We start from the raw sequence: 14,331 nt of genomic DNA, 5'->3' as shown, positions 1-14,331 counted from the left end.
CTAAATCCTGCCCACAGAGGTCAGCCCAGCAGGACATGTGCTCTCCTGTTGTCTATTCCAAAACAACGGTGGACTTGTCTGCCGTGCTTGCAGGGCCCATTGTGAACCAATGGAGGATGGTACCAGGTGCCAGGCTCAGGGTGGCTCTTTCAGAAGCTTTACAGGAGGGCAGACGTGACATGGGCCAATGGAGTCCAGGCAAATGGTTGCAAATCAAAACCCTAAGAGATGGGATCTTAGAGCATAAGGCACCTTGAAGGAGACCTAGTTGTGTCATTTTACAAAGAGGGAGACTGACACCCAGAGAGGGGAGGTGGGAAACCCCTCCTAAACTGGGGTGTCACCAGAAGAGATCGCGGCCTTGGACTCCCTGTGCTAGGCCATTCTCCTGTTGGTCAGCAGAAGGCTTTCTCCAGGCCCTCTCTGTGTGCTGTGCTCTCGACCTCAGGCTGTGTCTCGTTCTGTGACTAAGAATATAGAGTGTTCCTCCTACCTGTCCTGATGAGTATTGCCAGGTTGGCAGGCACCACTCCAAACAAAACCCAGCCATGATCACCAGGGATCTTTGATGAGAGAGAGGGAGAGCTCTTGAGCTTCTCAGTGTCTCCAGAATGCTGAGTGGTAATTGTTTCTGCCTCTACGGGGCACAATAAATACAATAATGCACTGAGAGGGCTTGATGCAGGGCCTGGCACACAGTAAGTGCTCAGCAAATCTTAACTGTTGTGATCGCCAACTTATTTCCCCTTTGGAAGTTTTTGCAATTAGATGAAGGGTGTCATGTATTCCGATAGTACAACTAACTGTTTATTCTCCTGTCCCCTGACCCAGCTGTCTGCATGTTTATGGCATATGCCATCCTGAAGGTATGCTGGTTTCTTTTCTCGAATGTAAACTCCAAGCTTGGATTTCTTGGGCAAGTATTTTAAGGAAGAACAGGGGTGAAATTGACAAACTATTTGCGTTGACTTTTCTTCAGCCTGAGCTTCCTGGATGGGGCTGTTCATGTCAGGAGACCTCTTTTCCTGCCCTGCCACCCGACCCCACCTTTGGCGTGACGTGTCACCCTTCTCCTCCTTCCTTCTCCCCACAGCCCTCTCGCCCCACTCTCTCTGCAGTGGGGCTTTCACCTCCATGCTGCAGTCTTCTCCAGCAGTGTACCTACCCCAGTGGCAGCTTTAGGATCTGAGCCCTCAGGGCCTCGCTTCAGCCCAGGGAAGGGAGCTGCGGGACCCCGTTCAGAATCCTTGGTTCCATCACCAGGCACCGATGGGGTGGGCCCGCGCAGCTGCCATCACTCACCTTAGAGGGGACAGGAGGCCAGTTCCCAAGTAGAGTGGAGGGGGTTCCAGGCCAGGCAGCCTTAAACGTGCCTCCACGTGGGGTGAGGAAATGAGTCCCGAGGGGCCTTCCACAGGGGGGGGATATCTCTTCCAAGTAGTGCACACAAGTTGGCTTTGAGCGGTAGAAGATTAGGATTTGATTCCTGGGTCTGTCCTTCACTGCCTGCGTAATCTTGGACTTGGCCTTTACCGTCTCTGACTCCACTTCCTTACCTATAAAATGCGAGTAATAGTCGTGCTCCTTCACAGCTTAGTGACGAGGATTAAATTGAATACTGTCAGTATTTTAAACTGCTCTTTCTTGCAAAATCATGGGACTTTTAAATTTTGTGCTATAACCTATATGCGGTTCGTTTGGATATGGAAATATTTAATATTTTGCTAGAGGCTTTGAGTCAAGTTGATGCTCCAGGAGGATAATTGCCATGTTTCTTCATGAAGATATTCAGGAGAACTGTCTTTCTAGATTGAGTATCGGGATTGATTGAATTATCCTCAGCACCGATTTGTTCTCATCTGGCGGCCTCTGGCCTCTTGTTTTTCACGTTGGTAACTAGCAGACTGAGAGCAGACTGTTGCAGAGACTTAGGACATGGTGGGGCTTTTGTGCAAACCTATGAGACCTAGCACTGGCTTCATTTTATCTTTTTACCCTTGTTTTTCTTACTTATTCCCCCATTTTAAATCTTTGCCTTGTTAATCCAGGCTGCCTTAAATCTTTAATAATAGGTGGGTGTACAATGCCAGTGACAATGCGACAGACCCATATGGGGGAAACTGCCCGTGGGCCCTGGGGTCACCCTTGCCCCTCCCCCTCTGCACCCAACCACATGCTCTTGACTCTGTCTTCTGAGTATCCCTCAAATCTGCTCCTTCCCCCCCACCTCAGGATAACCTTCTACTACCACTTGTTTGGGCTCTTGTGGCGGCTTTAAACCTGGATGCCTGGCTCAGGTCATTCCACCCTCCAGCCTGCAGTCTTCTTGGCCCCTCAGCCCGTCCGGGGCTCCTCTGTGCTCTGAGCCCTCCTGCCCTGTTTCCATGTCGTCAGACTCCACCATCCTCAGAGCATATACCGAGCTCCCTCCTTGGGCCTCTCTCTCGACCACTTGTCACCCTGTTCCTCAGGACTCAGCTGCAACATCACGCCCCCCTCCCTGGCCTCCCTCAGGGGGAGTTGACACTCAACTCCCTTGGGTGTGCGCTGTGGTCATACTGCCTGCAGTGCTCTGATGCGCCCCCCCGCACCAGCTCTGCCCCAGGGCTCCTGTGAAACTCAGTGGGGAATGAAGAAGTGAATGAACGAGCGAATGAGAGAATGTGGAGAACCTTCCACATAACTCAGAGTTTTGAACCTGCATCTCAGAGAGCTACACGTATGACAAATGGTAGCAGTTTCACCTTTATTTTACACTTAATGTACAATTAGAGGACAAGATCTCCCACCCCTGAAGACTTGGTAACAGTTAAGTTTCGACTTTGGAATTCTTAGGAAAGAAATAGGAAAAATCACCAACATGCTTGGTTGGCAGTGAGTTTGGGGTGAGGTAATCCTAGGATCCTTGAATTCCCTTTTTCCAAAATATGGAAAATGAGTGGTTGTCACTGGTGATGGCATAGTTGTCGCCGCTCCAGAATAAGGAGGGAGAAAGTTGTTCTATGACACATCAGTGTCCTGGGCTCAGTCAGAGTGACCTTGTCCCCAGAGTGGTATCAGCGCCCCCAGTTTGCAGATAAGGCTGTGATTGCCCCCCCACTTCCTTCCTTCCTTCCTTCCCTCCTTCCTTCCTTCCTTCCCTCCTTCCTTCCTTCCTTCCTTCCTTCCTTCCTTCCTTCCTTCCTTCCTTCCTCCCTCCCTCCCTCCCTCCCTCCCTCCCTTCCTTCCACTAAATATTAAGCATTTACTGTGAGCTGGCACTGTGCTGATCCCTGGGATGCAGAGGGACTGAGGTGTGGACCCTGTCTCCACTGAGGAGCTGACAGTCTGGCAGGGGAGGCCCCTACATGGACCAGCCACTGAATGCAGAAATAAGCACGGGAAGCATTGCTGATCCGGAGGAGGGAGTGGCAAACTGTTCAGAAAAGCTCCATGGGGATGGCCGCACTCCTGCGAGGGTTTGAGGATGTGTGAGAGCCCACTGAGCACGGGAGCATCGAGGTGCTCTGGAAGCAAAGGGCAGAGAGCATGTGCCCAGGAGCAGCGGGAGACAGTGGGGAGCGGGCCTCATCAGAGACTTGGAGCCTCGGCATCCCCTCTGCGGCAGGCGTGGCTCTGGTGGAGGCTAGGGAGTTCATCCAGGACTCCAAGAAGTGGCCCTGATGTTCCAAGTGGGAGATGACGTGAGCTGGAGAGCCAGAGAGGAGGGGTGTGTTTAGCTCTTGAAGAAGCCAAATCTACCAGGCGTGGTGACTGAGGGTGAGGGAAGGGAGGAGTTAGGGGTGACTCCCAGGTTTTTGGCCGAAACCTCTGGGTGGAGGGGGGAGGAAGCCAGACTGGCCCCCAGCCGGTTGGTTCCCAGCCCAGGCGTGGGATGCAGAGCTTCCTCTCGTAGCTGCTGGGCTGTGAGGGAGGTAACGCGGCCTGTGTAGCGTGAGCAGCTCTGGCCTGAGAGCCCAGTGATGCTGACTTTGCTGCTCTGCCTGGAAGAGTAGAGAAGAAATGGCCCCTAATTAAGGGGCAGGAGGGGCGGGGGCTGTGCTGCCAGCAGCAGTCAGGGGTGGTGTTCTTTTTCTTTCTTTCTTTTCTTTTTTTTTACTTCTGTTTACTCATGGGAGAAAAGAAGCAAAGCTTTGAGAGCAGGGAACTTCAGAAAGGCAAAATATCTCTGATTACTGTGGGAGCTGGAGAGAGCTCTTGCTGGAAAACTCAGAAGGCTGGCTGCAGAGGGAGAGCCCCGCTGGGGAGTGGGGAGTCTGGCAGGAAGCCCGGGAAGGTTTGAGCACCAGAGTGAGATTCAATGATTTATTTAAAAAAAAAAAAAAAAAAAGACATTTAAATCAGTCTTCTTATAATCAAACAGACTAGCTTCTTTGTGATCAGAGCTAAAATGATGAAAAAATACCAAATTGGACCTTATCATTCAATTTTTTAGGATACTATTACATAGTATCAGTTCAGGTTGTTCAAACGTCACTATTTTTTTTTAATTTAAAAAATCATCTTTGCTAATGACAAAGGGGTAGCAGAGAACTTGGTTTGACTGAACAGTCAGGGTGGAACACCCACAGGAAACCCAGTAGAATGTGTATGAGGCATGTCTCACCTCTTTGGAGGGGCTCTTGTTCTAGGATCCCTGGAGCCTCAACAGGCCTGTGAGAGAATTCAGAGGGTCAGTGAACTTGGATGGGAAAAAAGTTGCATCTTTACTTTGACCAAGTTCTAATAAATTTTGTTTTTATTATGAATGAAATATTCAGAACACAATAGTATTAGCAATGTTTGTTACCATTAGAAATCACAGCTCTTTTTATATTGCACTATAATTGTGGCAGATATCTGAAAATGTCATTTATGCTTATCACTACTTTGGATTTATAGTAGTTTTTAGATCCACCACTGTGACAAGATCCAATGCCTTACTGAACAAGTACATCCATTACTATATTACAATATTTTTTTAATATGGGTAACTGTACTTCAGTATAATTGGCTTTCTTTTTACTCCTATGCATTGTGTCTCCATGCATTTAAAAACATGATTATGCACAGGTTTCATCAGCTTCACAACAAAGAGATCCGTGGCACATGAAAGGTTAATAATCCCTGGCTAAGATCCTGTAGTTGTGACATGAGACCTCCACCTGGTGGCAGCATACTCCTTAAAGGTTAAATCGATAATCAACATGGAAGAAACTTTTAAAATAACAGTGTATTTGAATATGGTTTTCAAACATTTTTGACCACAACCCACAGTGAGAAATAGGCTTTATATCATAACTCAGTACACTCATACCTAAGTTTCACAAAACAAGACTTAACTTTACCATCTGACACATTGATATTTTTTTTATCCCATTTCTCTTTCATTAAAATAAAATGCTGGTTGCAGCTCACTAAACTGTAGTTCTGTGGGTGACATTGCACTGTTGGACATTGTAGGAGACAATTTTTCATTATACTTTATGATTTATTAACCAGGGAAGTTCACTTTGTTCTCCCCCAAGATACCCACACATTTTCAAGGACATAATACTTACATTTTAAATATATGTCAACAAATATGAGTATATTTTTACACAGTACTTAAAAATCATTTATTATTGATATGTAATGTATATACAGGGAAACGAACTGATATTAATTGTATAACAAGACATAGAACATTCCCCAGTCAATTTCTCCCTGAGCAATCACTGTGCTGATTTCTTTGACCATAGATTTAATTTTGCTTTTCTAGAACTTTATATAAATGAAATCATGCAGTATGTATTTTAGCCTGGCTTTGCTCAGTGCAATGATATTGTTATTAGTCCGTGTTGAGCGGATCAGTAGTTTGATGAGAAGGGTTCCATCCCATGAATATACCACAATTTGTTTGTTCTCCTGGTGAGAGACTTTCAGGTTGTCTTCCATTTCGATTCTTGCAAATAAAACATCCACACACATTTGTGTACATTTCTTTGTGTGCACATATGTTTCATCTCTCGCAGGTAAATACCTGAGGTGGAATTGCTGGCTCAGATGGTAAAATAAATGTGTTTAACTGTAGGAAACTGACAAACATTTGCCAGGGTGGTTGAACCATTTTCCATTGCCACGAGCAGTGTGTGAGTTTGGGTCACTCCCCATCCTTACCAACATTTGGTGTGCGTCAGTCTTTTTCACTGCAGTCGTTGTGGTAGGTGTGTAGTTGTATCTCTTGGCAGTGTTAATTTGTATTTGCTTGATAAGCGATGATGTTGTACACTTTTTTTCATGTGCCTATTCAACAGTTGTTTATCTTAATTGTGAAGTGTCTGTTCAAGCTTGTGTTGTTTTGTTTTCTTAACGTCAATTTGTAGAAGTATTTTTTACATATTTTGGACACCAGTCCTTTATGTCAGACACGTGTATTTATGAATATTTTCTCCCAGTCTATGGCATACATATCCATTTTATTAATGGTGTCTTTTGATGAGCAGAAGTTTTAAATTTTGATCAAGTCCAGCATGCTGATATTTTCTTTTATAATTAGTGCTTTCTGGATCCTGTCTAAGAAATCTTTTTCTACCCCAAGTTTGGGAAGATAGATTTGGTTTTTTACATTTAGTTCTGTGATTCATCTCAAACCAATTTCTGTGTACAGTGTGAGGTAGGTGTCGAGTTTCATTTTGTTTCCATATTATATCTGATATTCTCACACCGTTTGTTGAAAAAAGTTTTTTTTTTCACGACTGAATTATAGCACAGAATTTTTAAAAAAAATTGTTTAGCCAAAGAGGTACAAAAATGACTTTCCCTGCTGGCCATAAAGCACCCCACGGTGCTTTTCTAAGTTAGTTCATCCACAGTTACCTTGAGATTCTCAGATGACTTTACTCATACGGTATGAGGGTTTATGAAGCTACACGTTTTTACAAGGTCTGTAGCCATGCCGCAGAGTTTCTAGCTACATGTGGCTGTTTAAATTAGCTTGAAATTAAATAAAATTAAAAGTTCAGCTTCTCAGTCACAATAGCCACATTTCAAGTGCACAGTAACCACATAAGGCTATTGGCTTCCCTATTGAACAGTGCAGATAGAGAAGATTTCCATTTTTCCCAAAATGCTAGACAGCACTAGCCTATCAAATAAGAAAGGAGACAGGCTTTGTAGCATATTTTAATAAAACCCATGTAGTTTTCATAACTGTCATTGAGCATCTGCCTTCTGCTCTTTGGTTCTTTTTCATTTGTCGTGCTTCTAGTTCTAGTCCAAGATGTACGATTCCAGCCAATCCTTTTGTCTGTCTAAAAATGCAGTAACTTCTGTGTGTTCTCGCCTATCTGGAAGAAAGAATTCCCCTGGCTGTCCACGGACTCATTCTTTTCTGGAGCCTACCTCGTACTGACCTATTTAACTTTTCTCAGTGTTTAATAGCCTTCCGACTGCTGCCAGATTTCTGGGCATCCTCCTTGAAGGTGCGGCCCACAGATAGATATTTTGTCTTTCCTATCCTGATTAAAATTAAATCTCTCCCTAGCATTTCTAGCATAAATTATAAATTTGCAAAAAGCATCGGGTTATGAGTTTTACCCCGCCCCATATTAATGTTTCTGTCCAGTAGTGAACTTTGTTGCCATTTCATCATGAGCAACCACATAGGAATTTGTGAGATTTTCTCTCATTGTTTGCTGGGCGTAAGCTAACTCTGCCATTAATGTCTTTCAGTGTGGGAATTTTGCTGTCCTGGTGGATCTTCATATATCTCCGCAAGGTTCAAACAAAGATACCAGCTGGTTTTCTGAACAGAAGAAAGAGGTACCAGAAAACTTTTCACTATTTTTTAAAATTGAAGTATAGTTGATGTACGGTGTTTCAGTTGTACAGCAAAGTGATTCAGTTATACATACAAACACACACACACACACGTATTCTTTTTCAGATTCTTTTCCGTTATAGGTTATTACGTGATATTTTTTAAAATAAATTCTTTCAGGAGTTGTTTATTTCATTAGTAGTGGAATTAGTTCATTCATTTTTTTTTTTTCTTTTTGGCTGCATTGGGTCTTTGTTGCTGTGTGCAGGCTTTCTCTAGTTGCGGCAAGTGGGGGCTACTCTTCGTTGCGGTGCATGGGCTTCTCATTGCAGTGGCTTCTCTTGTTGCAGAGCACAGGCTCTAGGAGCATGGGCTTCAGTAGTTGTGGCACTCGGGCTTCAGTAGTTGCAGCACGCGGGCTCTAAAGCGCAGGCTCAGTAGTTGTGGCGCACGGGCTTAGCTGCTCCGCGGCATGTGGGATCTTCTTGGACCAGGGATCGAACCCATGTCCCCTGCTTGGCAGGCGGAGTCTTAACCACTGCTCTACCAGGGAAGTCCTATTACATGATACTGAATATAGTTCCCTGTGCTCTCCTTAAAACTTTTCACTATTTTAAATGCAAGGAGCTGCTCTTAAAAGGAATATTAGCTCTTCTTCCAGCTTTCATTTTCATTAGTAGACAATAAATCTTGAGTGCTATTTAATCCTTGAAAAACAGTTGTGTTCCCCACAACAGACATACACCTGCTTTTTTGTTGTTGCTGTTTCTTTGGAAATTGACACATCTATTTCCTTTGCTATTCTAGTATTTAAATCAGAAATTTCCTACCTCTTTGTTTGGGGGAAAGGGTTCTTTGTATTAAAAAAAAGAAGACGTTGGGGCTTCCCTGGTGGTGCAGTGGTTAAGAGTCTGCCTGCCGATGCAGGGGACACGGGTTCGTGCCCCGGTCCGGGAAGATCCCACATGCCGCGGAGCGGCTGGGCCCGTAAGCCATGGCCACTGAGCCTGCGCATCCGGAGCCTGTGCTCTGCAGCGGGAGAGGCCACAACAGTGAGAGGCCCGCGTACCGCAAAAGAAAAAAAATAATAAAAAAAAAGAAGTTAAAGTGACTTTTCCAGGTAAGCAGGGACTGTAATCCTGACTGGCCGTAAAGGATGGACTGAGCACCTGGAGCAGGTGTGGTGTTGACACAAAGCTGGTCTTTCTCACTGGTCTGAAATCCTCTTCTACACTGTGTGATCCTTTGACAAAGTGTAGAGATGGTTCATCACGGCCCTCCTCTCGCCGTGGCCAGTCACTAAGCTGATGCTCAGTCAGTAAAGGAAGTGGTCATGTGACAGGGTGGCGATGTTGGAACTCCTGGGGCCCCAGCCTCCTCCTCTGCAGATGAAGGGGTTCTCCCAGACCCTGGCTGAGTCACTCCCGGCTCTCAGTTTCCGAGGTCCTACCCAAGTGCCGCTGTGGCAGAGGGTGAGAAGGTGCCTCTAGCTCTCATCACGTGCTTGGCTCCCTTCTCCAGATCCCTGCTTACAGGAGAGCAGAACAGCGAGCCTGTGGCTTTCACATAACTTTCCAAATGTTAGAGCCCTTGGTGTCTTCCATGATATTCGTTGGTCACAATAGCTTTTTAGAGCTAGAAATAAAAATACATTTTATTAAAAGGTAGTATATGCAGAAGAAACTAGTGATAGTGGTACTTTTTTCTACCACTTTTTTACGCCTTTACTGTAACTGTTTTCAGTCAGCTTTTGGAGATAACTAGAAAAGAAAACTCCCAAAAGAAAATTTATAAGTGATACATTTTCGGTCAGGAGATAATAGTATTATCAGGACTCTGTTGTCCTCATTTTGCGAAGGATACCCAATGGCCTGAAGCTGGAGCAAGAAGGCCCAAGATTCTATATGATGGGATTTTCATTCAGGTAAATAGCCGTGAACCCTACTCTTCAGGGCTTAACGTTTGACGGGCTAGCATCTCCTTCTACAACTCACCTTCATGTCATTCCAAGATTTGGCTTCTCAACACCTGTCCCTATGATTCAAGACAGTTAATTCATTTCCCCAAAGTGACTAATATGCACCCCAGGGGACCCCACCCAAAAAGTTTGACTTACATAAACAGCATCCTAGAATCCACCATTCCATTTTCCTCTATTCTCTCCCAGCTCTGCCACCGCAGCCTTAGACCTTTTTTGTTGATATTTAGTCAATTTTGCCAAGATTCAGTTGATTTGGAAGGCGTTACAATAAATCTGTGGGTATGTGACTCACTTCCTAGCCAAAGTGTAAGGCTAGAATTTTCCAGGGTGCCACAAGCAACTGTGCTGCTCCACCTCGTACCTATGTCCGGGCAGCAGGGCGTGACTTAGCAAGATGCTCAGAGCACGATTAGACCTGCAGAGCTCCGATGCAGTGCCAGCAAGCTGAGTTTTCCTCTCAAAGCAAAGTAGATAGTTTGTGGCTTTTACTGAAGTTGTTCCTTCGAAGTGTGTTCACTGACATTAAAATCGCTCTGGGATAATTTGTGTGTGTGTGTGTGTGTGTGTGTGTTTATGAGAAAGGAGAAAAGCTAGTTGAGGATATGACTTTAGCCTATGTTCAGTGTCCCAATGCTTTCATCTTTTCTTAATCATTAGATTATCTCAAGACTGGGATTTCATGAGCAATCAGTTTGATTGCATTTTAACAGTCGCTTTGCGTAGTGAAAGTCTTAAGATTATCCAGTTCCTTTTCAGGAAAAGGAACTAATTACATGTATTAAACATGTGTTTATTTTGAGTCCAGCATGAGTAGTCTTTGTACCCAAACAGTTGAACTCAAACTGTTCCGTTTGTAAACCTGGGGAAGCACACATGAACCCCTGTTAGCCTGGAGATGTTGGGCGCATCTCTCTCTTGCTCCTTGACTGGGACTTGGTCTTCTTGCCACCCCTCCAGTTTAGCTGGGAATTGTCTTTTCTCGCCTTGCTCTGGTTCTGAAGAGAACACTTCGCCAAGTGCAGTGTGGTCACTTACTAGGGCATCTCGACCACAGCACACGCTATCTACCTTCCATTTGTCAAACCTGACTCATGGAAGGAAAGCCCCGTAACTCTAGGGAGAGAGTTTGTGTGTATGGGCCTTGGCTTTATTTTTGTCATAACTATTTTTAGTTCTGGCCTTATAGGGCATTTATGGCCAAATTTTAACAATCCTTGTTTCCATGTATGTCTTTCACATATTTTCTAGCTCAGTCATCGTTGAACCCTGCATGTGAAGCAAAATTCTTTAATTGTTAAAACAACAGTATGAGACAAGGCTGCCTTTCTGTTGCGTGAACAATGCCAAAACCCTAACTGTAAACGAATACGGCTGTATTCCACAAGGCACTGCATCTTTGGGCTGCAAAATGAGAGCAGGAGAGAGGAGACCAGTGTTTGTATTTTATAAAGAAACTCATGTTTGTCAATTAAGTCCAGGGTTCTCTGTACTGTTTGAGGAGTACACGTATCTGCAACAAAAGAAAAGTTTGGCTCTCGTTGCCCTTTGAAGCAGCTTACAACTCTGTCCTCATTTTAATTTATGAAGATTCTAAGAGATCAACCTGAGATGGCATTGCCAGAAACCAGTGAAACAGGTTTGAGGTGACCTGGAAACTCTGAGCCTTCTGCAGAGTCCTTGGGAACTGAACCAGAATTACCCATCCTTACGCCTCAGTTCTCAATCTCAGTTAAGAAATTTAGATTTGTGGGCAATTTTTTCCTTTCCCTACATCAGGTAACATTTTTCTGGTAGTGTAGCTGGAATGGGCAGTGTCATCCCATTGTGTGGTTGGACTTTTAAAGTTTTGTTTTTCTTTCTATCAATAACACCGATACGTAAAATGGTAGCTCCAGAAATTTGCTAGTCATGTGGGATGCCCTATGTTTCTGTTGCCTAATAAATATTAGTCTACTTTTGAGCAATATAAGAAGTTAAATTATTTTTACCATGAATAGGTGAACATAGTACAGTTTTCACAAAAGCATATACAGTATCATCAACAAGCATGAGAAGAAAATCAGACTCCTGATTTCCAGTTCGCTATTCAACCCACCACTCGGTGCTATTCCTTTTTAGTAGATTTGTAAATCCCAGAAACTGATGAATTATGGTGGTTAGGTATTAAAAGTTTTTTGAACCAAGTTTGAAAAGTGGGAAATTTTTGTATAAAAATCACTGTCTCTAGTTTCTCTTAAACAAATTGGAAGATCTGGTATCACTGTGCCTTGTGTCCCCATATGAAAGCACGGGGGGCTGCCCCCTGTTGACTGCTTAGGGGTCAGGGTTCCCTCTGACTGTGCCTTGGCTCCCAGCTTCTCCCAGTCCACAGTCCCCACCCAGTGGGCCTGGCTCTGGGGCTACCATCTCCAGCCAGAGTTGGCTCTGTTTGACTTCTCTCTTCCGTTTGTCACAGTCCCACAGGTTGATATTTACATGAAAACAGTCTTTACCTCTCTGATTTTGTCACCTGATCGCCCTGATTTTTACATTGAAGTGTTTTTATCTTCCTTTTAGAAATGTGAAACTGAGGCAGAGAGAAATGAAATGTATTTCTTATATCACAGAGTAAGCCAACATCATGGTTTCAGGCAAAGCTCAGTGGCAAATTTAAATCTGCAGCATTATCCATGAGCACATATAAGATTCCTTTATTCATTCATAGCTAATTTAAAGAGCAAACAAAATGAGATGTTCGATTTTGGTGTTTAAATATGCATGATATTGACTTTTTTTGCATTGCATTAAATTAGAAAGTTATATCTAATTTTCTGATTTACTTTAGGAAGTCTGTTTACTGTTAAAAGAAACCATTGATTCAAGAGTGAAGGAATACTTAGGAGTTCGTAAACAGCACAGGCCGTCAAATACAGAATTCACAAGATCCAGTCCCTTGTCCTTAAAAGGTAGGAATGGAGTACTTTGATTTTGGATAAAATTTCTGCTTTGTAGAGATGGCAGTTATGTTTGACTCTGGCTGTCACGTTAGTCCAGTGATACATTTTTTAAAAATATGTTCTATTGAAGATACATTCATTAGGTAAAGCAAATTAACCAGAAAGCCCTGAAGGGCTTTTAATGGTAGGCAAAATACATAAAAATAGAAAATAAACATTCCTAAGTAAGCTATAAATTCTTTAAAGGATTTTTTTTTTTTTTTTTGACAAGTCTTACAGCTGGGTTTACGTTAACACTGACTTGATTTGGGGCTTTATGCTTTTCTAAGTGCTTTCATTTATGTCACCCTATTTCAGAAGTTCTCACCTGGGGGTGCTTTTGCCCCAGGGGACATTTGGAAATGTCTGTGACAGTCTGGGTTGTCATAGCCATGGAGGGGAGCTACTGGCATCTGGTGGGTAGAGGCCAGGGACGCCACTAAATATCCTACAGTGGCCAGGGCAGCTCCCCACAGCAAGACACTATCCCCCAAAATGTCAAGGGCACTGAGGTTGAAATATCCCACCCTGTTATCCTAATAACACTTGGAGAATGGTCATATCCTCGAGTTATGGGTGAAGAAGCTGAGGTTGCGAGATGAAGGGGGTTGCCCAAATAAAAGATCATCTTCTCGAGGACAAAGATTATGTCGTGTATCTGGCATCTTCCCTTCTCCTCTCCCTGCCCCCAGCACTTAGCTCAGTGCCTGATGCACAGATTCATATTCAGCATATTCAGGGATACGTTGAATATGGAGGAGGACTTGGGTGACAAGCAGCAGAACCTGACCCCCCAGACCAGTGTTCTCTCCACTCTGTCATTGTGGTGTTTTTAATTTTTTAATTTTAAGTTAGCATTTCATGGCACTCTTTGTAGTACACTTAACAGTCAGCCCATGTTAATCCTCAGAGGACAGTGCTGTAGTGCTGTGAACTAGATTATGCTAATGCAACACCTCTTTAGGGAAAGAATGGTGTCACATCCTCCCCTTTGAAGGCATACTTAATCTGCACTGTTTACTTGGGCACGACTGATAAGTGGGCAGATAGGTTAAATTTATTCAAACCAAAAGCCTCAGACAAATAGAATTTTCAGTCCAAACAATATTGTATTAGATGACGCTTGCTGGCATCTTGCTTAGTAATACTGTAAGTCTTCTTGAGAAAAGCCGTAGGAGCTTGCATCCTTTGTACTCCAGCAGACCTGGCTAGTGTCACTTTCTAACTAGTACGGAAGGAAAAGGAGCAGGGAAAGTTCCAAGACCTCTGTCTCCACTGTGGTAGTGGCTTAGTCAGTCCCCATCCTCAACTGGCCCCTCCCCTGGCCTCCACTCCTACTGAGGGAAGAGCTAAATACTCACTTTCCCAGCCTCTCTCACAGGCAGGGAACACATGGTATTCTGGCCCCAAGATGAAACCCAAAGCCTTTCTTGGGCTCACGTGGGCAAGAAGTTTGTTTTAAACAGAAAAGTGATCTTACTGTACATACAATTTTGTAATCTATTTTTTTCCCACCTAACATAATATAAAAGTCCTTTGAAACACATACATCACCATTTTTAAAATTTAATAGATGTGAAGTGGTATCACATTGT

General features: G+C 43.9%; 1 protein-coding gene across 1 annotated transcript in view; it reads left to right on the top strand.

Annotated features, from left to right (window-relative positions):
• Window positions 1–14,331, top strand: part of SLX4IP (SLX4 interacting protein) — a 187,365-nt gene that overhangs the window by 110,989 nt on the left and 62,045 nt on the right. Inside the window, exons 3-4 of the mRNA XM_022556451.2 lie at window positions 7,693–7,782; window positions 12,586–12,706. Of these exons, the coding sequence (XP_022412159.2) occupies window positions 7,693–7,782; window positions 12,586–12,706 (211 nt within the window). The remainder of the gene's footprint in view (window positions 1–7,692; window positions 7,783–12,585; window positions 12,707–14,331) is intronic.

The sequence above is a fragment of the Delphinapterus leucas genome, chromosome 15, assembly GCF_059928025.1.
Source record: "Delphinapterus leucas isolate spDelLeu-1000000601 "Yukka" chromosome 15, BTC_Dleu_Yukka2, whole genome shotgun sequence".
Lineage (NCBI taxonomy): Eukaryota > Metazoa > Chordata > Mammalia > Artiodactyla > Monodontidae > Delphinapterus > Delphinapterus leucas.
Note: the sequence above shows the minus strand (reverse complement) of the source record. Positions and strands in the feature narration are given on the sequence as shown.